This window comes from Macaca nemestrina, chromosome 3 (assembly GCF_043159975.1).
Source record: "Macaca nemestrina isolate mMacNem1 chromosome 3, mMacNem.hap1, whole genome shotgun sequence".
NCBI lineage: Eukaryota > Metazoa > Chordata > Mammalia > Primates > Cercopithecidae > Macaca > Macaca nemestrina.
Genome location: NC_092127.1, coordinates 118495489 through 118522812, shown reverse-complemented (window position 1 = coordinate 118522812; position 27324 = coordinate 118495489). Strand labels below are relative to the sequence as shown.

Genomic DNA, 27324 nt, shown 5'->3' with positions numbered 1-27324 from the left:
CCTTTAATGCTTGGGCTCAAGCAATGATCCTCCTGCCTCAGTCCTCCAAGTAGCTTGGACTACAGGTCTGCACTACCACATCTGGCTAATTTTTAAAATTTTTTCATCGAAACGGGGTCTTGCTATGTTGCCCAGACTGGTCTCGAACTCCTGGCCTCAAGTGATCCCCCTGCCTCAGCCTCCCAAAGTATTGAGATTACAGGCGTGAACCACTGTGCCTGGCTTGCTGTCTCATTTTAATGACTCCGTGGGTGTAAATGTTTAAAAGGACTTGCATTCTTCAGAGAAAAGTTATTTCCTGAAATCACACTTCCATATTACCTATACTATTTATTTGGTTAACCAGTTTGTAAATGCTGCTTGTAGGTCTCACAGATAAGGATGAGAAACACTGACATTTATACAACAGGGATCTGTTTGTGGTAAATATTATATACTGAAGTGGTTTACTGAATGTTTTTCTGACCCTGTGTGGTTAGCAGAGTAGATATTGCTTCTAAGTAAAATTATCTAGTTTAATGGTTATTTCCATATAAATTACTAGTTTTTAGAAATAATTTTTAAAAATTCATAAAGAGGTTGCATGTGTTTTAGTCTGCTTCAAATTGTCATATGCTTTGATAGACTCAAAAAGAAGGATGTGGTTTCATAATATTTTAAGTATTTGTGACCTTCTCAGAAGGTTTTTCTGGACCACTCTAAAGTAGTTACATATTAGATTTCTGGACATTAAGAAAATACATTCCTGGGGCTGGGTGCCGTGGCTCACACCTGTAATCCCAGCACTTTGGGAGGCTGAGGCAGGCGGATCACTTGAGGTCAGGAGTCAAAGACCAGCCTGGCCAGCATGGTGAAACCCCATTTCTACTAAAAATACAAAAAAAAAAAAAAAATTTTAGCCGGGCTTGGTGGCGCATGCCTGTTGTCCCAGCAATGTGGGAGACTGAGGCAGGAGAATGGCTTGAACCCAGGAGGCAGAGGTTGCAGTGAACTGAGATCGCGCCATTGCACTCCAACCTGGGTGACAGAGCAAGACTCTGAATCAAAAAAAAAAAAAAAAACAGAAAATATGTTCCTGTGTTGGTATAAAACATATATTTTGAAAATTAATCTGTAATAATCCAAATTTATAAAATATAACAGAAAATAATTGTGTTATAAATATTCCTTAGAAAACTTTAGTTTTTAACAATGGAATTACTGGCCAGGCTTGGGGCTCATGCCTGTAATCCCAGCACTTTGGGAGGCTGAGGTGGGCAGATCACCTGAGGTCAGGAGTTTGAGACCAGCCTGGCCAACATGGCAAAACCCTGTCTTTACTAAAGTACAAAATATTAGCCGGGCATGGTGTTGTGTCCCTATAATCCCAGTTACTTGGGAGGCTGAGGCAGGAGAATCGCTTGAACCTGGGAGGCAGAGGTTACAGTGAGCTGAGATCACATCATTGCACTCCAGCCTGGGCAACAGAGCGGGACTCCATCTCAGAAAAAAAGGATTTGCGTACAGCTTTTTAATATTATAAAGTTGAAGGACAGCTGTTAATTTATGTTTTTGTAACCACCCAATGGGGTTTATTTTGCCTGCTGCCCACATAGAGCCAATTTATCAAGACAGGGGAATTGCAATAAAGAGTTTAATTCATGCAGAGCTGGTTGAACAGGAAACCAGAGTTTTATTATTACTCAAATCAGCCTCCCCCAAAATTTGGAGGCTGGGGTTTTTCAAGGATAGTTTGCCAGACCACAGAATGGGTACTGCTGATTGGTTGGGAATGCAATCATAGGGATGTAGAAAATGATCCTTGATATGGTTTGGCTGTGTCCTCACTAAATCTCATCTTGAACTGAATTTCCCATAATCCCCATTTGTCGAGGGAGGGACCTGGCGGGAGGTAATTTAATCATGGGGGCAGTTACCCTCATGCTGTTCTTGTGATAATGAGTGAGTTCTCTTGAGATCTGATGGCTTTATAAGGGGCTTTTCCCCTTCTGCTCAGCACTTCTCATTGCTGCCACATGTGAAGAAGAATGTGCTTGCTTCCCCTTCTGCCATGATTGCAAGTTTCCTGTGAGTCAGTTAAACCTCTTTCTTTTATAATTACCCAGCCTTGGGTATGTCTTTATTATAATGCAGCATGAGAATGGACTAATACAGTCCTCATGCGGGCTAAGTCTGCTTCTGTATGGGGCCACAGGACCGCTTGGTGGGTCCAGGTAGAGGCATCAGTCATCAGAAATGCAAAAACCTTAAAAGATGTATCAAAAAGGCCAATCTTAGGTTCTACAATAGGGTTGTTGTCTGCAGGAGTAATTGAGGAAGTTGCAAATCTTGTGACTTCCAGAATAATGGCTGGTAATTGTTTAAGTGTGTATCTTAGCAGAATTCAGGCTCCTCTCATCCTCCTAACCTAGTCTTCGCTTAGCTTTTACAAAGGTGGTTTAGTTTTGGGGAAAAGCTGTTATCATTTAAACTATAAACTGAATTTCTCCCAAAGTTAGCTTGGCCCAAGTCCAGGAATGATTCTGGGCAGTTTGGAGGTTAAAGAGAAGATGGGGGTTGGTTAGATCACATCTCTTTCACTGTCATAATTCTCTCACTGTTAAAGTTTTTGCAAAGGTGGTTTTATTTTTAGCTACTTTCTTTCAGTTTTATAAAAAGGTGGTGTGTGTTTGTTGATTAGACTCCTAAATTCTATAATTTCAATGCCTCTGAAAGGACACAAAGATAGATGTGTACCCGCCCCCCACCCGCTACACCCTTGTTCTGCTCTCTAATCTTTGCACATACCAGAGATTTCGTAAGTTCTGTGAGTACCTGGTTTTCTGCACGTACCAGAGATTTTGTTTTGCACATACCAGAGATTTTGTAAGTTCTGAGGCAAGGTCACAAGACGTGTTTAAGTAAGATAAACTCTTGCTGCCATAAACCTGCTCTCCCGCCTCAAAGTTTGAACCAAAATATCAGAAATGGCAGGAACCAATCATAGTTAGCCAAATCGCCTTGTTCAAACACTAGCCAATCATATATCTGATTTGTATAATAACTCTATGCCCACTTTTCTTAGGCTATATAACATTGTTCGGAGCTGAGTCGGGGAGCTCTCCTGCCCGTCTCGTTTCACGAGCGAGGGAGAGTTCCAGGTTCGAACATGTAATAAAGATCCTTGCTGCTTAGCTTTGACTCTGGACTCTGGTGGTCTTCTTCGGGGAATAAACGGTCTGGGCATAACACCTCCTTGCCATTAAATTGATAGGATTAGACCCACTTTTTAGCCAGATGAAGGCTTAGCCTCCTTAAGGTGCTTTAGAGCGATCTAACTCAACCTGGGCCAGTAAGCCTGATGATTTAGCTTTAAGTCAGTCTTGTTTCTGGTTTTATTTAATCTTATGCCTGTACCCCAATTCTAATTTGGGGCTTTTATATTATTCTTATACCCAAGTGCATATTTTGAAGCTTGAATATCATAAATAGGCTCTTAACTTGCTTTGTGATGTTACTGGTCTGCCTCATATTTTACAGCTTTTCTGGGGTTAAAATTCTGGCCCTCAACCCCAACACCAAATTTGTTCTCCTACTGCTTGCTGTCAGAACTTTCTTCGGGTAACCCTTTCTCCCTGCATCACAATCTGTTACGCAATATTCTCTTAAATCTATACTTTTCACTGCCACCACCAATACCTACCTGCCTTTTGCCATTCACACTACTGATCCATCCCACAAATATCTGTTGTACCACTGACTGAGCTTTCATTCTGATAAAATTTCTAATGAAAATTATAAAATTTCTCTGAATTAGATATTAGTGGACTCATTTCACCTTGAAGAAAATCAAAACATTTTACTCTAAGATATACTTTCTTGACATATTTTGAGGTGGGTGTTCAGAGAGCCAACAAAACTGAAGTAACCCTGTAAAGCTGTCTTTTGTGGAGATTTGCAACTGTAGAGAAAATCTGCATTCATGCAGTCAGGCCTTCTCTGAGGGCCTTCCCTTGTCTAATCTAGGACCAAGTTAACTGAGAATCTGATGCCTTTAAAGGTCTAAAAGAAACATTTACCATCTATTCTCTTTAAGGGCTGCTACCTGTAAGGTTTCATCTACATAACAAGACCACTTTTGCTAGCCAGGCCTCCTCTTCTCTGCCTCCCATAGCCTGTCTTGTCACTGTAACCTGATTTACCCCAATAACACGTTTTTGGTCATGCCAGAGCCTCCATTCTTTCTGTAGCCTCAAGATAGCATATAAGCTTCTGTACCTCATTGGAGGGTTTGGGTAATCACTTTGTGTTTCCTCTCTCATGTGCATGTTAATAAACTTGTGTGCCTTTTCTCCAATTAATCTGCCTTTTGTTAGTTGATCTTTCAGTGAACCTTCCTTCGGAGGGCAAAGAAATTTTCCCTTGGCCCCTAAAACCTTTCATTTTTCAGTAGAGACGGGGTTTCACCATGTTGGCCAGACTGGTTTTGAACTCCTGACGTCAAAGGATCTGTCTACATTGGCCTCCCAAACTGCCGGGATTAGCCGGCTTTAGCCACTGCACCCGGCCCAAATTGAATATGTTTATGTAAAATGGAGAAAGAGTCTTTGGAGAAGGAAAGATGAGAAAACAGGAAAAGAGGGAAGCAGAATAACCAACAAAGGTCCCAAGGGAGATGGAAGGAATGTGGAATAAAGTAGAGGTGAAGGGATTCACTTGAAAGTTTGATAAAATGGGAGAAAAGGAACTAATTGATCAATGAGTGTGATGAGAATTAAGTGATAAAGCAGGAAGAACTGAGGTTGTGGTCACACTTCCAATCAATATTAAATTTCTGGTAAGGAATGGTTCTGGATAATGGGGCCACCAGAATGTGACATGGAGTGGGATTCCAAAGACTGTGGGAGAATTTTGATGGAGTCAGGAAAGACAGTTCTGGATATGGTAAACTCATTACATGGAAAGAAGCTGGTGATGGCAACAAGAGTTGGGATCCTTTTGTTTCAACTCAGAACTGCAAAGGATTTCCTAGAAGTGTCGTGTTTTTGTTTTTGTTTTTTCTACAAACTGGGAACCTGCTTGAACCAAACTGATGCTCGTTGGATGTAGTTTCCTTAAGTTAAGCATCAGCTTGCCTGGTAGCTAGCTTCATTCCCAGGCTATAATGGTGCTTGCAATAAAAACCAGAGGACTCTACATACAGTTCATCATTGCTAAAGGTAACAATAGAGGATGATAATAACATGTTTTTATATTAATCTAAGATTTATTTTTGCCATGGCGATATTTTACTTATTTCATTAGACTGAGATGAGTAGTCCGTTTATTAAAGATTGTGTGTACTGTTTCTCTTTTTAGCATCCCAATGTGTTTGTTGGTTAACCAGCATCTTAGTCTTCTAGCAAGAAAGTTTCCAGAAACTAAATTTGTCAAAGCCATCGTGAATAGCTGTATTCAACACTACCATGACAATTGTTTACCAACAATTTTTGTTTATAAAAATGGTCAGATAGAAGCCAAATTCATTGGAATTTTAGAATGTGGAGGGATAAATCTCAAGCTGGAAGGTAATGTTACAAATTTTGTTTATAAAAATGATAGGTGAAAACATCCAGAAACTAACAAGTATCCTAAAAGTCTTCTTCCTTTGTACCAAGGTTTTTTCTTTGCTTTTAGTCTCTTTTTGTATGCCTCCAGATTAATTTTCCTATAGTAATACTCTAATAACAGCCCCTTGCTTAAAATCCTTAATAGTTCTCTGTCTCAAGTAAGTTAAAAATTTAGAATCTTCTCCTTTAGAATGTCCACCCACCTCTCCAACTATAATGCTCAGTGCTTTCTAGTTTCTGTTCTTGTTAGGCTGGTCTTCAGCCACTACTAGGCTGGTCTTCAGCTACTACTAAATATACGTTAACTCATTTGTGCCATCACACTTTTTTACACATTCTCTGCTTGTACCTAACGTATTCTACCTTTCTCTGTTCTCCATATCCAAACTTTATTCCTACATGAGTCTGCTCTATTTTTATTTACTGCATTATGTAATATTGAACCAATTCATAATCTTTTTCTTCTCTACTGAATTTCTATAGTGTATATTCAATGCATCTTACTTTTCACTTATTAGCATGATATCTAATTTTGTTGATGAATCAATCCGCTTTGAATTTTATCTTCCTAAAAATTGCAGGGACCATGCCTCCTATTACTTTATTTTTCTTAGCACACAGCACAAGACTTTCTATTTTTATCTTCTTTAATTGTTTTTACTTCCTAAGGTCATTTCTTTGATACATTCATTTTTTGGCAGTGCTTTAACTCTATTTTACAAAACTAAAAATCATTTTCTCTCACCACTGTGTTAAAGCCATCATGAATGGCTGTTTTCAGTTTTTGTTCTTTTGTTTGTTTGTTTGTTTGTTTTTGAGACGGAGCCTTGCTCTGTCACTCAGGCTAGTGTGCAGTGGCATGATCTCGGCTCACTGCAACCTTTGCCTCCTGGGTTCAAGCAGTTCTGCCTGCCTCAGCCTCCCGAGTAGCTGGGATTACAGGTGCCCACCACCATACCCGGCTAATTTTTGTAATTTTTAGTGGAGATGGGTTTTCGCCATGTTGGCCAGGCTGATCTTGAACTCCTGACCTTGGGAGATCTGCCCTCCTCAGCCTCCCAAAGTGATGGGATTATGGATGTAAGCCACTACGCCTGGCCGGTTGGTTTCAATAGGTATTCTTTCACTCTGTCAGTCCCCCAAAATTGTTTTTGGCCTTACCGAGACCTCTGACACTTTAATTTTTCCAGAAGTTTCCCATTTTTCTTTTAGTCTTCTAAGGCCTTTCCTTGTTTTACCACCTGTTTTTGTAGCTTGGATCTTTTCTTTTTAATTAAAAAAATTAACGACATAAGAGTACATAAAAGAATACATAGAATAATCATATAGTAAGCATTCATGAAATCATTATTGTCTTCTCTGTTTGGAATGCTATAATAAAAATACTATAAACTGGGTGGCTTATAAACAAGAAACTTTATATTAATATCTCACAGTTCTGGAGGCTGGGAAGTCCCAGATCAAGGCGCCAACAGATTTGGTGTTTTATGAGGACCTGTTCTTCATAGATGGTGACCTCTTCATTGACCTCACGTGGTGGAAGGGGCAAACAAGCTCCTTTTGGCCTCTCTGTTCACTCATTCCATTGAAGAGTGCTCTGCCCTCATGGTCTAATCACTGCCAAAGTCCCCACCTCTTAATACCATCACCTTGGGGATTAGGATTTCAACATATGAATTTTGGGGGGACACAAACATTCAGGACCATAGTAATTACCAAAAGTAACAAATGTGAACATTTGTTTATGCTTGCTTCAGCTGTTTATTTGAGATAGCATCTCACTCTGTCACCCAGGCTGGAGTGCAGTGGCACAATTATGGCTCACTTGCAGCCTTGACTTCTCAGGCTCAAGTAATCCTCCCACTTTAGCCTCCTGAGTAGCTGGGACTACAGGTGCCAGCCACCACACCTAACTATTTTTTTAACAAAATTTTGTAGTAGAGATGAGGTCTCATGATATTGCCCAGGCTGGTCTCAAACTCCTAGGCTCAAGTAATCCTCCCACATTTGACTCCCAAAGTGCTGGGATTACAAGCATGAGCCACCATGCCTGGCCTGTTTGCTTATCTTTTAAAAACACATTACAGATAAAGTTGAAATTACCTGTATTTCATACTTAGTCCTGTTCCCCTCCCTGCTTCCTTAGGGGCAAAAACTATCAAGAATTTAGAGTGTATCTCGTCCCTTTATTTATTTAATTTTTTTTTTGAGAGGGAGATATCAATGAAATTTATTGGTGTATTTTAAACATTGTAGTAGAATATGCGTAATATAACATTTACCATCAACTATTTTTAAGCATACAGTTCAGTGGCATTAAGCACATTCATATTCCATCACCATCATCTCCAGAAGTTTTTTTTGTTTTACATAACAAACTCTGTACTCATTAAACAAAAACTCCTTGGTCTCCAATTGCTTCAGCCCGGGCAATCACCTTTTTAAGATTCTGTCTCTATGAATTTGACAGCACTAGATACCTCATATAAATGGAATCATATAGTATTTGTCCTTTGTGATTGACTTATTTCACTTAGCATAATGTCCTCAAGTTTCATCCATGTGGTAGCATGTTATCAGAATTTTTTTCCTTTTTAAGTATATCTTGAGTATACCTTCATCTGTTGATGGATACTTAGGTTGTTTTCACCTTTTGGCTATTGTGAATAATGCTGTTATGAACATGTGTGTACAAATAATATGCTTATCTCCATTTTTAATTATTCTGGGAATATACACAGAAATGGAATTGCTAGATGATATGATAATTCTATTTTTAATTTTAAGAGAAACTATCTGGTCTATATTGTTATGCTTTAACTTAAGTATATCTATAGAAATAGAAGGAATAATTAATTGCAAAATCGAAAGTACTTAATAAAGGGCATTATATTGTAATATCATTCTGCAACTTGCTTTTTTAAAAATCTCAATCATAGTATTCAGAATCTCATTTATTTCATATGTGTCTGATTCAATAACTTTATCTCCTGTCTAGCATTCTATAATCAGCTATTCCTCAATTTATCATTCCCCTGTTGTGAGAAATGTGAGTTGTTTCCAATTTTCCCATTATGAACAATTCTGCTGTGACAATTGTTGTGTCCACCTGTAAAAATTTCTCAAGGATATATGGAGAATTGTGGGAATATAGGGTATACACATTTTCAGCTTCACTTGATAGTTGATAGACTGCTCTATAAATGGAAGTATCAATTTATCCTTCCATCTGTGTTTAAAGATATACCCACATCTTCACCACTTCTTGTTAATTTTAGACTGTTGGTTTTTTGGTCAATCTGATGGATATGAAATGGTATCATTTCATTGTTTAAATTTGGATTTCCCCCATTACAAGTGAGGTTATGGATTTTTTCATATGCATTGCTCATTCTGATTTCCTCTCCTGTTTATATACTTTGTCCATTTTGTCATTTGTGTTTTTTTCATTGATTTATAAGAGTGTGTATGTGTGCATGAGTGTGTGTGTAAAGTTCTGGATACTATTTTTATAGTATTACTAATATATTCTCACCAGTTATGGCTTGTCATTTCATTTTGATTGTCAGATAAAAGTTATGATTTGGCATAGTGAAAATTATTAATCTTTTTCTTTATTGTGCACTTTTTGTGCTTTCTTTTCAAAACCCTTCTGTATTCCCAAGGTGAAAAATATATTCTTCTATACTTTCTTCTAAGAGTTTTAAATTTTTATTTTTGAGCTTAGGTCTTGAATAACATTGGGCTTTTCTTTTGTGTATGATTTGATGTAAGGAATTGTATTAGTCTATTTTCACGCTGCTAATAAAGACATACTTGAGACTGGGTAATTTATAAAGGAAAGAGGTTTAATTGGCTCACAGTTCAGCTGGCTGGGGAGGCTTCAGGAAACTTACAATCATGACAGAATGGGAAGCAAGCATGTTCTTTTTCACATGGCAGCAGGAAAGAGAAGAATGAGAGCCAAGTGAAGTGGGGAAAAAGCCCCTTATAAAACCCATCAGATCTGGTGAGAACTCAGTATCAAGAGAACAGCATGGAGATAACAACACCCATGATTCAATTACCTCCCACCCACAATACGTGGTGATTATGAGAACTACAGTTCAAGATGAGGTTAGGGTGGGGACATAGCCAAACCATATCAGGAATGTATCTACTTTTTTTCTGTAAGAAAATGCAACTGTTTCAACACCATTTATTAAAATTTCACTTCACTCTTTTTCTTTTTTTCTTTTTTTGAGATGGAGTCTTGCACTGTTGCCCGGACTGGAGTGCAATGGCACGATCTCGATCTCGGCTCACTACAACCTCTGCCTCCAGGGTTCAAGCGATTCTTCTGCCTCAGCCTCCTGAATAGCTGGGATTACATGTGCCTGCCACCATGCGCAGCTAATGTTTTCTTTTCTTTTTTTTTTTTTTTTTTGTATTTTTAGTAGGGATGGCGTTTCACCATGTTGGCCAGGCTGATCTCAAACTCCTTACCTCAGGTGACCCGCCCACCTCAGCCTTTCAAAGTGCTGGGATTACAGGTGTGAGCCACCACACCTGGCCAGCTTGTTTAATTTTATAGGCTCACAGCTGGAGGGAAATGTACCTCAGTATGAATTGTGTCTTGAGTCTTTCCTGTATCTGATTTAGATGAGACTGTGGACTTTTGAGTTGATGTTGGAACAAGTTGAGACTTTGGGGGCTACTGGGATAGAATGAATGTATTTTGCATGTAAGAGGACATGAATTCTGGGGGCTGGGGTGGAATGGTATGATTTGAATGTGTCCCCCAAAATTAGTAATCCCCAATGCAACAGTGTTGAGAAGTGGGATCTTAAGAGGTGATTAGGTCATGAGGTCTCTGCCCTCATGAATGGATTAATGTCATTATTGCAGAGTGGGGTTGTTGTCATGAGGATGGGTTTGTTTTAGAAGTGAGTTCAGCCCTCTTTGTTGTCTCTCATTCACCTTCTCTAACTCACTTGAATTCTGCCGTGGGATAACCTCAGCAAGAAGACCCTCACCTGATGTAGACCCCTCAACCTTATACTTCCCAGCCTCCAGATGTATAAGAAATAAATCTCGGTTCTCTATAAATTACTCAAGTCTCAGGTATTTTATCACAAAACAGACTAGGAACCAGTTTAACCATAATTTCTCCCTTTAAGTATAACTTTTCTATATCCAATGTGTATTTTGATATTGTAGCACTTTTACTGTCAACCAGTTCTAAAGATACCAGGCTGGGTGTGGTGGCTTACACCTGTAATCCCAGCACTTTGGGAGGCTGAGGTAGGGGGATCACTTGAGGTCAGGAGTTTGAGACCAGCCTGGCCAACATGTTGAAACCCTGACTCTACTTAAAAAATACAAAAATTAGCTGGGTGTGGTGGCATGCACCTGTAATTGCAGCTACTCAGGAAGCTGTGGCATGAGAATCGCTTGAACCTGGGAGGCAGAGGTTGCAGTGAGCCAAGATGCACTCTAGCCTGGGTGACAGAGTGAGACTCTGTCTGAAAAAAGAAAAAAAAAACTATAAATAAATATATCATCATTTCCATGGTAATATTACTAAGAGTCAACTCCTATTTCATATAGATGAAAAATTATTCATTTTTTCAAGATTTTTAACTGACTTAATGATGGGTTATTTATTACAGAACTTGAATGGAAGCTAGCAGAAGTTGGAGCAATACAGACTGATTTGGAAGAAAACCCCCAAAAAGACATTGTAGATATGATGGTATCTTCAATTAGAAACACTTCTATTCATGATGACAGTGATAGCTCCAACAGTGATAATGATACCAAATAGAGAGAAATATTCAGTAAATAGCCTTTAGTATATGTGTACTGAATGTTTTACTTATGACTGCTTTTATAATTAGGGATCAGAAAATTCATGAACAGATTTATTTTATTTTCATTTTTATATTAGAATTATGGCATATATGTCATTTTAAAAATTTTCAGGCATTTCAGAATATTCATTGCCTCTGAGAAAAATAGAATTTGGCAGCCAGGCATGGTGGCTCACGCCTGTAATCCCAGCACTTTGGGAGGCCAAAGGGGGCAGATCACCTGAGGTCGGGAGTTCGAGACCAGTCTGACCAACATGGAGAAACCCCGTCTCTACTAAAAATACAAAAATTAGCTGGGCATCCTGGCACATGCCTGTAATCTCAGCTACTCGGGAGACTGAGGCAGGCGAATCGCTTGAACCCGGGAGGCAGAGGTTGCGATGAGCCAAGATCACGCCATTGCACTCTATGTTGTGCAACAAGAGTGAAACTCCATCTCAAACAAAACAAAACAAAAAACAAAACAAAACAGAATTTGTATTAAGCCCTTAGTATTTTTCTGTGGTTTATCCTTTTTCTAACTCATGTTGGACAAAAACACAAATATTACAAGACCTTTCTTGCTTATTCACTTCCAAAGAGAACTACGAATGAAAGCAATGAAAGAAAACCATGAAATTTTATTTAAGTCAACACATTTTAAAATCTAGAGACTTAAGTAAAAAGTTTTAAATTTATGACCATAAAGCTTTTTCTTAGAAATCTCTTACCTATTAAAACATTAACCACTTAATAGCATAATGCAATTAATAGATTTTGAAAAGTACATAAAAAAATCTGTATTCATTATTATTGTTCTGAGTAGGTACTATCAAGTTAGACAATTACTGAGTATTCTCATTAATAGTTAAACTATAGCATCATTAGAACACTACACCATGTAAGTTTCTAAATCCTGAGCAGAGGTGAGAAAAATATATTGTAGGATGACCTATGTTTTAACAGTAATCACAAGAATTCATCATGAGAAAATATACATTAGTACACTGCAGAAGGCCTATAGGATGTTTCATCTTGGCATAATAATGAACATCACTTTTAGAGGAAAGGTTGGTAAATCCAGCATATAATAGTTCAGTAACAGATTTTTTTCTACTTTGTTTGTATTTGTGATCCATAATTCTCATTATGGATGTTCACTGATATTTGTGAGAGAATCTAGACTAGGTTTAAATGCCTAGATCACAAAAATGAATTGGTGAGAATTGAGGCAGTTGAAGATTGAGTCAAGAAAAGGCTCTTGCTATTTAGGGATCTTAGAGGCTACAGAGAACCATGAAGTGGAAGGAAAGTTAAATACATATTTGGGTAAGGTAATAAGAGTTTATTTCACCAGGTAAAAATCAATTGATCTAATTCTGGAAAGGATTAGGAAAATTCTTCTGAGATAGTAAATATACATCTTGAGACTAGATGGAGGAAAGTTCAGAGAGGTCACACACAGTGGTCTTTATTATAGCATTACATACACATGTCAGAGAGGTAATTACCTAGTTTTATTTATCCAATTCCTGAACCTTCCAGAAATGAATGGGTAAGTTACTATTCAGGATAAAAACAGCTGTGGAAATGAAAGGAAGAGCCATCTTCTACAGTTACAATGTAACTCTAATGCCATCTAATGCATATAACCATATTTATCAAAATAACTTTCATATACATTATTTTCCCCTCCAATTGAAACCAAATGCAGAAAGTCCCCCTAAATGAAGTCTTTTAAAAAGTAAATACATATTTATCTGTTTTCTTTTTAAAGTTAAAATAACGAAATAATAATAGTATTTAGGAGAGCTTAAAAAAGATATCTATTTCCCTTTGTCTTAACTCAGATCCACCAGGTGGCAGTAAGTTTTTACGCACAAACAGTTCTGAAGACTAACATTTGTAAAAATAATAAAAGTATATCATGTTAGAACTGGCTGCTTGTGATTCCGGCCCCGCTCTTTAGCAAAGTGCACGCACACATTCTTTTAGCAAGGACTGATTGATGCCTACCAACACAGGTCACTACTACTTCCATACACTGCTTCATGTATACATTCTCATTTGACTAGGGTAAAAATATTTGTCAGGATATGCAGAAATTATTTAATATGTAATATTGTTCCCCATTTTACTGAATGAATATTCAATGGGGTACAAAGTTTTTTTAATTGCCAATATTCAGTCATTTTTTGATCTATAAAAATTGATATTTTATCCTAATATTTTTGTCTATTCTTGCCAACTGTGCTGTATTGAATCTCCCTTCTCTATAGTGCTCTTTTTGTCAAAATGTGGTAAATGTGGTCCTAGAATCAGCAGGATTCCTAAGGAGCCTGTTAGAAATGCAGAATCTCTGGCCCCATCGCAGACTAACTGAATCATAATTTTCATTTTAATGAGATCTCCAGGTGATATGCACATTAAAATTCAAGAAGCACTAGGCAACAAATCCTTTAAAGGCAACCTGAGCATCTTCTTTTACCCATTCCACAGTGTGGGTTATTAAGTCTGTCTAGTTGAACACTCCAGTGTTAGTTCCAAGCAAACATTCTCTGGCTGAACTTGTGACTTAAGGAACTCTGAAGATGAAAGGTGGGGTTTTTAACCAGTTTTTCCCTCTCCTTTTGAGGCAGGAGAATAAGGTCTAGAGGCAGGGAACCTAAGGCTGTTTCACGCCACCTTCCTAGAGCTAGATTTAAAGGAAAACTCTAACTTTCCATGCCTAAGTAACAAAAGGACCAGAGGCTACTTTGCAAACCCGGACCTTTTGTGCCTGGCAGATGGGAAATTGGCTGTCCGCAATCAATCAGACTGATTGCCTGCTGAGGGTTCTTTTGCAACTTTGTAACTTCACCTCAGCCTCTGATTGGTGCAAGCCACCACTTCATGAAATGAAGTGGCCAATAGGAAGCCTCTAGGGGGTACTTGGACCGGAGAAGATTCTGAGCCACTGCTCATGCCTACTCCCACACTGTGAAGTGTACTTTCATTTTCAATAAATCCCTGTTTTCGTTCTTTAGTTGCTTTATTCTGTCTTTACTTTGCTGGGCGTTTTGTCCAATTCTTTGTTCAAAACACCAAGAACTTGGACACCTTGCAGTCAAGACCCTCTACCAGTAACACTTTCAGGGCCTATCCCTCTTCTGTTGGGGACTGGGAGAGAGAACAGGGATGAAAGGGATAAATTTCCCTTAACTGTACAATGAATACTGCATCCAAATTGTTCACTCTTTAATGGGGCACATTGAGTTCTCCTAGAAACTCTGAAACAGCTTCCCAGCTGCACAGTCCCTTGATTGACATGAGAGATGGACCAGTCTTAGCTCTATCTCTGCTAACTCTCTTAGTTTCCTCTCCTAGAAGTAAATCCAGCCTCTTGTTACTAGAATTTCCTTCCCCCTTGGGTGTCAAGATGGTTCAAATCTGAACAGCATTTTCCACACAGCATCAATTGACACATGAGAAACTTACACAACCATGGTATCCTTGCTACACCACATGGTAGATGTTGTAGATTGCTTTATTTCAGCCTACTCCCTGGCCAGCTATTTCTCCAACTCTTTTCCTGTTTCATGTAGGTACAAGGCAATATCAGCAAGTTTGATAGTGAATCAGATGCCACTCTCCCTCCCTCACAGTCACCTGATTCTGCTGGAGTCTTGTTCACTTGGGGTAGGGTAAGGCATAAAAAGGAAAGGAAAAACCATAGTACACACCAAGAGCCTGGCTTCAGTGATCCTCTCAGGTGTTTTTCCCTCTTGCCAAGTGTTGGGCTTATATGGTCTGAGAGTAGAGAGTTAGAGGTTTTGGCTATGGTAGATCCCTTTTTGTCCAACTTTTATCCTTGGGTGAAGGAGTGGGTATCTGACCCGAAATGTTGGCAGTTCTTTAGAAGGTGAGGTACTTCATGCACTTGTTCCTTATTTTAGATTTCAGTCAGCATCTTCTTATACAGGTATTAGCTGTACTTATTAGTGTTACATATTCTTGTTGGTTCTCAAGTATTCAATCACTAGAATAGTATTAGTCACATCATATTTCACCGACTGATTTTAGTTTGTTTCTCCTTTGTACTTTTGAGAGGTGAAGCCAGCTGGGCTTCTGGGTTTGGTGGGGACTTGGAGAACTCTTGTGTCTAGCTAAAGGATTGTAAATGCACCAATCAGCGCTCTCTGTCTAGCTAAAGGATTGTAAACGCACCAGTCAGCACTCTGTAAAAACGCACCAATCAGCACTCTGTGTCAAGTTAAAAGATTGTAAATGCACCAATCAGTAGTCTGTAAAATAGACCAATCAGTGCTCTGTAAAATGGACCAATCAGCAGGATGTGGGCAGGGCCAAACAAGGGAATAAAAGCTGGTCACCTAAGCCAGCAGCAGCAGCCTGCTTGGGCCCCCTTCCATGCTGTGGAAGCTTTGTTCTTTCACTCTTAACAATAAATCTTGGTGCTGCTCACTCTTTGGGTCCGCATTACCTTTATGAGCTGTAACACTCACTGCGAGGGTCTGCAGCTTCATTCCTGAAGTCAGCAAGACCACAAACCCACCAGGAGGAACAAACAATTCCGGACGCGCCACCTTTAAGAGCTGTAACACTCACTGGGAAGGTCTGCGGCTTCACTCCTGAAGTCAGTGAGACCACAAACCCACCGGAAGGAAGAAACTCTGGACACATGTGAACATCGGAAAGAACAAACTCCAGACACACCATCTTTAAGAGCTATAACACTCACCACGAGGGTCCGCGGCTTCATTCTTGAAGTCAGTGAGACCAAGAACCCACCAGAAGGAATAAATTCTGGACACACTTTCATGCACATTACTAAGGCTACCCCTTGACAATAATCTGCCTACAGTCATAATTTAGGATAAAGATGATCCTAAAAATCTTCTTTCTGGCATTTCATTCACTCATTAAATCATTTATTCACCTCAGGCCTTGGTGGTTTTGTTTTGTTTTTTTGAGACTGACTTGCTCTGTCACCCAGGCTGGAGTGCAGCAGCACGAATTGGGCTCATTGCAGACTCTGCCGCCCAGGTTCAAGTGATTTTCCTGCCACAGTCTCCCAGGTGGCTAGGACTACAGACATGCACCACCACATCCGGCTAATTATTTTGTATTTTTAGTAGAGACAGGGCTTCGCTATGTTGGCCAGGCTGGTATCAAACTCCTGACCTCAAGTGATCTGCCTGCCTTGGCCTCCCAAAGTCTTGGGATTACAGGCGTCAGCCACCACACCCAACCTGGTTTTTATTTTTAAATTTTAATTAATTTATTTTAGTGATGGGGTCTTGCTATGTTGCCTTAACTCCTGGGCTCAAGCAATCCTCGAGCTTTCAAGGTGGGTACAGCTCACCTCAGGTATTGAAATGGATGCTACACATACAGTGAGTGGCAAAGAAAATACATGGTTCTTGCCCTTCTGGAGTTTACCTTGTGGTGGTAGGGAAAATAGTTAATAAGAAAACAAATATCATATATACATATAACTAATATATACATAATTTAAACTTATAAGTATTATGGGGGAAACTGGACACAATAGAAGAGAATAACTTTGCATATTATTGGTGGTGGGAGGGCAGGTGGGATGTTGGCAGGAGACCTCCTTAAATAGGGTAGTTAGATCTTTGAGATGTGATGATTGAGAAGGAGCCAGCCATGAGAAAAGGTAGGAGGGGTCCAGTCAAGGGCACAGCATGCCTGAAAGCCTGAGAGCAGAGAGAAATTAGCAAGGAAATGAAAGGCAGTTTCTCAGTTGGAGAGTTACAGGAAAAGGAAAAAAATGGTAAGACATGAGGTTGGAGAGGTAGGAAGGGGCCAGATCAAACAGGTTATTGTGACCATAATTAGGAATTTGTATGTAATGGGAAATGATAAAAGGGATTTTAGAAGAAAATAACGTGACTTCATTTATATTTTCAAAATAATTTGGCTGCTCTGTGGAGAATAGATTGAAGGGAGCATCCAAGATATTTGTGATACAGAAGAAAAGACATCAGGTAGATAACTGGACAGTGTGTATAGAGCCCAGAGGAGAACTAAAGGCTGGAGTTAAAAAATCTGTGAGTCATTTCAACTATTCCTAGGGTTCCAACAAGAAATTGTAAAGATTTACAACCTTTAAAGATCACCACCTAACCTTTCTGTAGCAGTTTAATTTATCTTTGATCGTCACAGTTCTCTGAAATGCCTATTCTTGTAACTTTACAGATAAGTACCTGAAGCTCAGAGGAATTACTTGATTTGCTCACTATCTCTCAGCATTAGTCAGAATTTAAGCCAAGAGTTTTGACCACAAAGTCTGTAATACTACCTCAAGTATGAGGCAGGATTTTGTAGTTCTATTTTAAAGGGATTAGAAAGAATATGAGTAACTGAATAAACTATGCAAGCTTTAAAAAAATACTTAACCTTATATTCCGTATTAAGCATATCTTAAAGCTTCCTGTTCTCCAATTCACCTTAAAGCATGGTAGTAAAACTAGGAATGTCAATGAATGGATGAGTTACTATGGAAGAACAGATATGACTTTGTGACTGACAGAGTGACACAGGAGTTAGGGCAAGAATTAGAGCAAAAGAGATATGAAAATTACCCAAAAAGGAACATCATTGACAAGAATAGCCAACATTTCTATGGGATTTCTTATGTACCAGATAAAAGTACACACAGACACACACACACACACACACACACACACAGTCTCAGTTATGTTATGACATAGGATTGTAATTATCCCATTTTACAGATGAGGAAATTAAAGAACAGAGAAATAACTTGCTTAAAGATATTAGTTGCAGATATTAGTTGTGAAGCTATGATTTAAATGCAGGCAGTTTAGATCCTGATTCTGTACTCTTAACCACTATGATACATTGCCTACCAACTGGGGGAAATCAGTTGACAGAGGAGTTGAGAAAATAATCAGTTTAAATGATAGCAAGGTTCACAAGAAGGAGTGAACAGAGTATCTGAAATTATGTTTAAGGTTATGGAATATAAATTTAGGATCTATGAAACTATGAGGCAGGATTTTTGTTTTATGAAAATGTGGGATCTGCAAGTTGGAAAAGCTATTGGAAATATCCAATACAGGCTCGGTACACTGGCTTGCGCCTGTAATCCCAGCACTTTTGGTGGCTGAGGCGGGTGGATCACTTGAGGCCAGGAGTTCAAGACCAGCCTGGCCAACATGGTGGCACCCCATCTCTACTAAAAATACAAAAATTAGCTGGGCGTGGTGGTGGGAGTCTGTAATCACAGCTACTTGGAAGGCTGAGGCAGAAGAATTGCTTGAACCTGGGAGGCAGAGGTTGCAGTGAGCTGAGATCATGCCACTGTACTCCAGATGGGCAATAGAGCAAGACTCTATCTCAAAACAAAAAAAACACATGTAGTACATTTTTTCTTTTCTTGGAGAGAATCTGGGAGAAAGGAGAAGCTGTAAACTGAACCATGGGAAATGTTCAAGCAGCAAGAGAGGACTGAGCAGAAAAACGGGGGATTATCAACAGGTCTTGGTAAATAATTAAATACAATGAGAGAGAGAGGAGTCAAAGATGGACATGGTTTGATCTTGGTGACTGAGAGGACAATGAAATCAGTAAAAAGGGCAAAGGTATTTTTGAAGATAATACATTCTAGATGACGGGGACTATAAGGAGGGATCAGTGTCTCTAGAATAAAATTCAAAAATCCATCCTAGGGAAAGCATTCAAACCCTCTCTTGTCTGGCTGCAACCTAACATCAGTATTATTAACTTTGCCTCCTGTCTTCCTATCTACCTCTTGTCAGTCGGGACTCTTGATTGCATGTGAAAGAAAACCTCTCACTGGTTTAAGCAATAAAACAGATGCAAGAATTTACTGACTGGTTTAATGAAATTTCCAGAGGAATCTAGTCCACATTTGTTTCAGGGCCTCAAACATGTGTTTAGGCCAAACCTCTTGTCTTCAAATCTGCTTATTTTCCATGTTGCTTTCTTTCTCAGAATTCACGTGTGGAAAGACGGCTCCAGGTTTCCATTCTCCCAGATTTAAACCCACTGGTAAAGAGGTAAAACCTTTCTTAGGAACTTAGTTTGCAACAGAGGATTAAACTCAAATATGCTTTCCCCCTGTGTCCTGCTCAGACCATCTGGACTGAGAGTGGATAAATGATAGTTCTTCAAAGGAAATTATCAGAATAGGGAATGAATGCTGAACAGGCAAAAATGTCGACCAAAATATCTTCTGTTATATGATGGGGTCAATTAACAAATCATGTTTTCCCACTCCTGAAAGAAAAATCCTTAGGTGAAGGATCAAGTATCTGAATAAGTGATTCAGTTTGATGTTCTTTTGCCCGGAGCATACAGCAAGAACTGAAAATGTTTACTGAGGTGAATGTTACTTTAAAGGGAGGATTTTATAGCCAAAAAAGTAAAGTGTATTTTTTGAAACAAGAAGATGGCTTTTTATTTCAAATCCAAATGATATTCATTAAAACATAGGAATTACTAGGAATTAAGATTGTAAAGATCTCTTCTCCAGTAGAAGCACTGAAATGTGCTTTCCCCTGTGGACCAAGAGTGCCTTAACGCATCAAGGGAAGTCATTTCCCGAAGATACGTAGTAGTCACACGTTGTTGCAACGAGGAAATCCATGCAAATTAGGGTCCTGGTTTATTTCTGATGCTTCATTCCCCATCTTCCATCATACTGTCACTTGGTTTTTATAAAAGGCCGGGGGAAAATCTCCAAATGAGCAAATAAATCCCGACGTCCTTTCGCTTCCCTCCTCCGGCCGAAGGCGCATGCCCTGTCTCCCCAAACCCACCCACCAATAAGAAGCAACCCAAGCCTCGCTCCTCCAGATGGGAGAGGATGTCACTGGCGGTCCAGGCGCCTCTTCAACTCTTCACTCCCAGCACCAGGAGAGGAAACGCGAGTGATGCCACTGGGGGAAAAAGTCTCCTGCCAACACCCGAAAAATCTAACCTGGCGTCTGCAGTGTTTTGCTTTGGAAGGGAGAGCGGGTTCCCTTTCTGGCCTCCGGATCCCTCATCCGGCAGGAAGCTCTTCCTCCTCCTCCTCGCCCCCGGCACACGGGGGGAAAGCCAAAGAGCCTCCAGGACCTAAGGCTAGCGCTCCGCCGGCCGGCCGCGCCCTCCACCCGACCAGGCCCCGCCTCCCCGGCTTTCTAGTAACCGGCGCCCTTCCCGGCCGGGGCAGGGAACTGGGCGCCTGCAGAGCCAGGTTTCGGCCCAAGGGAGCAGGAATCTTTTCGGGCGTCCGGGATCCCTGGCGCGGCTCCGTGCTACCTAACTGGGCAAGTCGCATGCGCACCGAGCCGCGCCGGGAAAAGGGAGAGTGAGGGGAGGGGCGAGCGTAGAGCCTCCGCCGGCCGTCGGAGCCCGCGGGGTAGCTGACGACGCATGCGCCGGGAGGGGGCGCAATCACTGACTCGGCTTGCGGCTGCCGTTTTAAAAAAGGAAACCCCGGAGAGCGAGAGCGCGAAGGAAATCTGGCCGCCGCCGTGAGCGCTACCGGTGAGTGGCGCCCGCCGGGTGGGCCCAGGGCCTGCCGTCCACCGGTTGGCTTCCTCGGCGGCGCATGCGCGCTCCGGTCGGTGGAGGAAGGGAAGGGAAGGGAGGGGGAGGAGGAGCTGGCCACAGTAGCGGCGAATTTTTGGGGGGGTGGGTGGGGGGCGCCACTCACAGCCCCAGGTGCTGCTGGAGGTGGGAGCCGCGGCGCCTCCTGGACGCGGGCAGAGTAGTGGTTCCAAGCCACCGCAGCGGGAGACCTGGGTGGGGGAGGGAAGAAGCCGGAGCCGCCGCAAGCCACACGGTGAGGGCGCTGGGAAGGGGAGGGAGCGGGGGGCGGCGTGTGTGGGGCCGGGGGGCGGCGGCCAAGGGTGGGGAAGGCGGGAGCTGAAGCCCAAGTTTGGCGTCTTGTTCTAGTGTGTCTTTTCCCTGGACTTGGGGCGGAGGCCTGCCCTGCCTGAGAGGCCCTCTGGGGCAGCTGGGGTTACCTGCGGGGCAGGGGCGGGAGTGGGGTGCACGGCGGGGCCAGGTGGCTTGAGGGCGCCCGGAGCTGCTGCTGATTCCAGCAACTGGGAGGCGGGGAAAGCCGGGGACTGGGTGCCGAGAGCGCTTTCGCTGGGGACCCGCTAGGCCTTGTGACCCACTTTATTCCTGTCACCACTCGGGCACGTTTGGAGCAGCGCCCAATGGGGCGCCGGGGCGGCCAGCTCCTCCGGGGAACCCCCGCCCTCCCGGCGCCCGGCCCGCGTGCCGCGGTCCGCAGTCCGAGCGGCCGCCGTTGCCGCTCGCGGGCTGGTTCCCTAAGTGGTCGTGGTTCCGGGGTTCCGTCCCTGGGCAGCGCGCGGCTCTCAGTGTCTGACTCCGGCGACCGCGCGCGGGTTCGAGGGTTGGCGGCAAGGCGCTCGGTTTCTCTTCTTTCCTCCACCCGCGCTTCCCGTTCCCGGTCACCCCCGCTGGCGTTTGTAGATTGCTTTTCGCCAGTGAAGCCGGGTTTTCTGGAGTTGGCTCTGGCCCTTGGAGTGTAATTTCCTACACGCAGCGCCGCAGAGTTTATATTCTTTTGAAAGTGTTTGTCGCTTTGTAGAAGTCCTCTTGTTGACGGTAGGTGAGCCTAATTCTGCAAGATAAAAGCCTCAGTCTCTGACCTGGCAGATGAAAGATCAAATCGGGTTGTGGTTTCCTGCTATTAGAATGCCATGCTATTAGACTTTAAGGCTTTCTAGTCTTCTTTAAAAAATTAAAAAAAAAAAAATTGCAGTGGAAGAAAAGCACAAGAAGTAAAGAAACTTTTACAGTCGTTGTTGATTTGACTATAACGCTGAACCCCCCAAATGAAAGGTAATTTTACTTTGAAGATTGCATTCTGATTTGTAGCTTTAAGCGATTAGAGGAGAAAATTGTGCAATATTCCTCTCTACCTGTTTGAAAATAAACATTCTTAAAAGGATGTAATTTAGATAATGAGTTGCTTTCTCTGAAACGTATCCCTTGGGGACATCGCAAATCTGGTTGGTTTTCAAATCTTGGGGGAAGGAAATTAATTCCGGTGTTAAGTAGTTGGCTGAACAGAATGTCTTAAAAGGTTAGCCTGTAGCATTAGGAGAAATACCTAATGTAAATGATGAGTTAATGGGTGCAGCACACCGACATGGCACATGTATACATATGTAACAAACCTGCAGGTTGTGCATATGTACCCTAGAACTTAAAGTATAATAATAATAAAAAGAATTTAAAAAAGGTTAGCCTGGAGAAAGCAGACTGAAAATGTTCTAAAGCTAGGCATAATCAGTTATGAAAAAAGAATAAGGAAGCTTTCTGCGTACTAACAGGGAAAGATCACAAAAATTTGTTATGAAGTGAAAAAAGCAAGGTCTAAGTAGTACATTGTGAATAGCGTGTTATGTCTTAAGGGCGAGGTATAATAATACAAATTTGTGTTTGCTCTTTATATAAAGAAATTCTGGGAGGATTTAGAAAACTAGTAGTAATAGAGGAGGGTGAGAAATAGTGTCTGAGGGAATGGTGGGAAATGAGATGTATTATGTATATGTCTTCATGTTTTCAAATTTTTGTGTATATTGTGGACTCATAAACTGGGTTAAACAAAAATTCCCTCTCCCAAATAATTTATGTGATTTTTGTTGCCTAATTTATGTTGATTTAAGTCATTTTCAATATGATTGCTTTTAATATTTTTTAGGAAAATCAACTAAAAAGAAAGTTTGGGATACATTTTATGACTATTTACACTTTAATTTTTAAGATTGCAGAGGTCACAGGCATTTATCTTTTAAAGATGTTTAGTTATATTTTGCCTTGCTAAAATGTATAATGATTGTTTACATTTGGCATTATGGCTAGATTATGCTGCTTTCAGAGTGTAGTTTGTGTTTCCCCTTCCTCTTTTTTTCAGGAGTCGTAAGTGGATAAAATTTTACTTAATCCCAAAGTTTCATGACGAACAAGTGTGAGGAGTATGTGAACATTCCCTTTAAGTGCTAGTAAACTTGATTGTCCAGGTTGGTTTGCTTTTCAGATTGGGAAACTTTTCTTTCTTTTGAGGAAATCAAACATGAACCCTGGTGAAATGTAAATTGGGGTGTGTGTGTGTGTGTGTTTGTGTCTGGTGGTTTCTCATGAAAAAAGAGACAGTGTACAAAATGAACTTTTTTTAGGACTGTGAATTGTTGCAAACCTTTTTAATGACGTTAAGACTGCACAGGCAGCTGTTAGATGGACCCTCAAACTCCCCCTGCTGACTAACATTGTGTAATCAAAGTAGTGAATAGTGAGTAATGGGTTGCAGTTGCTGTGAGCAGTTTTGTAATATTACCAGTATTCCTTTTTATTTTGTAGGATAGGATACTTGTATTATTTCTGTTTGATACGTAGGTTTTTCTGATTGACTTCTGCAAAGTGGCACTTATTTTTCATTTGAATTCCATGTGGGTCTATTCAATCTTTTTAAAAAATTGAATTATATTTATTTATTTATTTATTTATTTATTTATTTTTTGATACGGAGTCTCACTCTGTCACTAGGCCGGAGTGCAGTAGCGCAATCTCGGCTCACTGCAACCTCCGCTTCCTGGGTTGAAGTGATTCTCCTGCCTCAGCATCCCGAGTAGCCGGGACTCTTATTTTTAAAATTACAGAAGTAAATTGACGCTCATAAAAAGTTAAAACAATGGTGTATATATAATAAGTGACAACCCCTTTACATCCACTTCTAGCTCACATTCCTCCCCAGAGGAATCTGCGGAGCCCAGCTACTCATACCTTGACTGAAGGGTGTCACTGTTAGCACCACTGTATGATCTTCTAGATATTTTTCTGTGCATTAGCAAATATGTCCTTTTCAGTCTCGAAAACAGAATCGTTTTGAATGATCATCTGCTTTGTCATTTTGCCTCTAGTATGGGCTCTGTTATTACCTGCAGGACAGGGACATAACTTGGAGCCTGTGAGAAAGCTTAACATGTGATATAGACTGTAGGTCATACTCATCTTTTCACTAGTGAGGGGCCAGTTGTTATGGAGGCATTTGCAGAGTTTGCAGGGAGGTCATACTGATGTAAATTTTATCTGGTATAGATTGAATTTACTGTAAACTTTGAGAGGCTGAGGTGGGAGAATGGCTTGAGCCCAGGAGTTCAGGACCAGCCTGGACAACATAGTGAGACCTCTTTGCTACAACATGTTTTTTAAAAAAATAGCCAGATGGGGTGGTGCACACTGTAGTTCCAGCCAATTGGGAGGCTGAGGTGGGAGTATTAATTGAACCCAGGAGTTCTAAAAGAGCAGCCTGGGTGACAGAGTTGACACCCTTTTTTTAAACAAAACAAAACCCAAGAAGTACTTGGATTACATGAATTTTATAGGACTCTTCAGAATCCAAGTTTTAGGATTTTCTTTGGCTTTGACTTGAGCAATAGCGTCTGGGTTAAACTTTGATTTGTTTTTCTTCTGTACTTGCTTGCAGACTCCTACGAAAGCCTCCTAGATTACACCAGCCTCTTGAGCTTCTCTGAAATGAACCTAAGCAGACTCTCCTTAGCTAAGGGACACTGTTACTGACTTGGATAAAATTTAGCTTTTGAAGGGAAAAGGAGAGAAGAGGCTCTTTGGTCTGGCTTTTGCTTAACTGACAGCAAACAACTAATATGCATACTCTCTCCTCCATCCATCCCTCTGGTTCTCTAATAGTTCCAGAGGGTTGTTTGTTTTAAACCAGGTTACAAAGAATTACCAAACCTTAATTCTTTTTAGCTGATAGAGTTTGCAAAAAGTTCAGAGTATTGATAAAGACTGTTTACTATGGGAGATACCTAGAAAGATGCAGTATAATTGACCCTGCCTTCGGTGGAATCTAGTATGGTTAAAACAGCATAGACTATCATTATTATTATTATTATTATTATTATTATTAGAGACAGAGTCTTGCTCTGTCACCCAGGCTGGAGTGCAGTGGCATGATCTTAGCTCACTGCAGCCTCCGCCTCCTGGGTTCAAGCGATTCTCCTGCTTCAGCCTCCCGAGAGTAGCTGGGATTACAGGTGCCTGCTTCCATACCCGGCTAATGTTTGTATTTTTAGTAGACACGATGTTTCTCCGTGTTGGCCAGGCTGGTCTTGACCTGCTGACCTCAGGTGATCCGCCCACCTCGGCCTCCCAAAGTGCTGGGATTATAGGGGTGAGCCACCGTGCCCAGCTGAAAAGCATAGACATTATAACACAAGGTAGAAAATGACAAATTTTAAAAGAAAATTACACACAAGATTTGTAAGGGTGAGCCTATTTCTGGCTGTTTTGTTTGTTTGTTTTTGTTTTTTGGTGGGGGAGAGGCATGGGGTTTTGAGGGAGAATATGTATCTCAACCTTTTAATTAGTTGAGAGAGGAAACTTAGCTCAGATCTTAGCTCTTGATAATGTAAGGAGTTGTTACATTCTTTTAGCAGGTATCTGTGAGACAGAGCTATTTCAATAGTTTTTTTTTTAAAGCTTTCCCACTGGAAAGAACCCTTTGATGTTTTATTTAATAATTATAATACAGCCTCTTTAATCACTTCAAGATTGCTAGAAAAATTTGGAAATTAAATCCTATCAGTTAACTGTTGTCTACCACCAAATATGTCAGCCAGTGTTAATATTAAAAGAAAATTGTTTCCTCTTATCTCAGTCTTGAAGCATGTATTTTATGTCACCTCTTCCCCACATTTTTACTTCTAGTGCTGTGTCAAAATACTTATTTGCTGTGACTATTTTAATAAAACAACACTTGGGGGAAAAGTCAAAGTTCCACACTGTAGCTAAACCTTTTGATGTTTATCTGTTTCCTTATAGTTTTTTATAGATGCATAAAGTAAAATATTTTTTAAGTTCTTTGTAGGCGTTACACCAATGGCTGTTGCATTTTCTCCTTTTTTGAATCAAAAATTCTAGATGGAGTTGTATGAATTATTTATAGAACACTCACATGTCAGCAATATAATTATTACTAATTGACTATAATTACATAATGGCATTTATATTTACAGGTTGCTTTACAGGCGTTTGTTAAAAGCCCTATTAGGTGTAACTTAAATAGGTGGATAAAGAGATTCCTGTTTTTTTCCATTTTTTGATTATGCAGATGTTAAATTATTTAAATTTATTCTCATAGCCTCAACTCTGAGTTATTACTTTAGTTGGGTATTTCAGAGATATAATTCTGCTAATTTTAAGTCTTAGAAGTCTACAGAAAGAAATCACTTGTGAAAAATGAAATTTTGTGAATTACTTTGTGTTTTAAAGTATGCTGTTTCAGATATAATTTGCTTTTCATTTTTCAGAAACATTCATTTTTTACATTAATAATGACGGATATTAATTTTCTTTTTCAAAGAGTTCATATTCAGGTAGTTAACATTTTTAATTCTCATCCCAAATAGTGGAAAATGAGATGTGAGGGCTATCTGGCTGTGACATGTTACCTCATTGATCCCCAGGGTTGATTCAGCTCATCTGGCTGACTCGGCAGGCATCCCCTTCCTCCCTCACTGCTCCATGTGTGTCCCTCCCGAAGCTGCATGCTTGGTCGAAGAGGATGACCATCCCTAATAGAGGAGGACTGGTCTTGGGTCAAGGGTGTATGAGTAGCTGCGCTCCCCTGCTAGAACCTTTGAACAAGCTCTCAAGGTCCAAATAGTGGAAAATGCAAGTACAGGTTGATTCATGTTGGCAGATTTTGGTATTTAAAAAAGGTAAAAAGCACAAATGGGGGATATACCAATAAAGGTTAGACCATATCCCTAGCTAAGAACTTATCGTTTGTGTTAAAATATAGTTTAATATAAAAAGTTGCCTTTGTCCCTCCCCTCTCCTCCCCA

The 27324-nt window shown here is 40.5% G+C and overlaps 2 protein-coding genes across 10 annotated transcripts in view; both read left to right on the top strand.

Moving 5' to 3' along the window:
* The window catches only part of LOC105463537 (phosducin like 2), a 35298-nt gene extending 23872 nt beyond the window's left edge, over positions 1–11426 (top strand). Inside the window, exons 5-6 of the mRNA XM_011710701.3 lie at positions 5338–5546; positions 11240–11426. Of these exons, the coding sequence (XP_011709003.2) occupies positions 5338–5546; positions 11240–11394 (364 nt within the window). The 3' untranslated portion in view covers positions 11395–11426. The remainder of the gene's footprint in view (positions 1–5337; positions 5547–11239) is intronic.
* A 9400-nt stretch (positions 11427–20826) lies between these two features.
* LOC105463534 (clock circadian regulator) overlaps positions 20827–27324 on the top strand; it is a 120534-nt gene continuing 114036 nt past the window's right edge. The window contains exon 1 of one of the 9 annotated variants that reach the window (XM_011710685.3): positions 20827–20959. The gene's annotated coding sequence lies outside the window, so the exon portion shown is untranslated. Of the gene's footprint in view, positions 20960–21156; positions 21258–21708; positions 22055–27324 lie in introns of those variants that run through there. The other 8 variants (XM_011710698.3, XM_011710690.3, XM_071093368.1 and 5 more) reach the window with 8 other exon arrangements.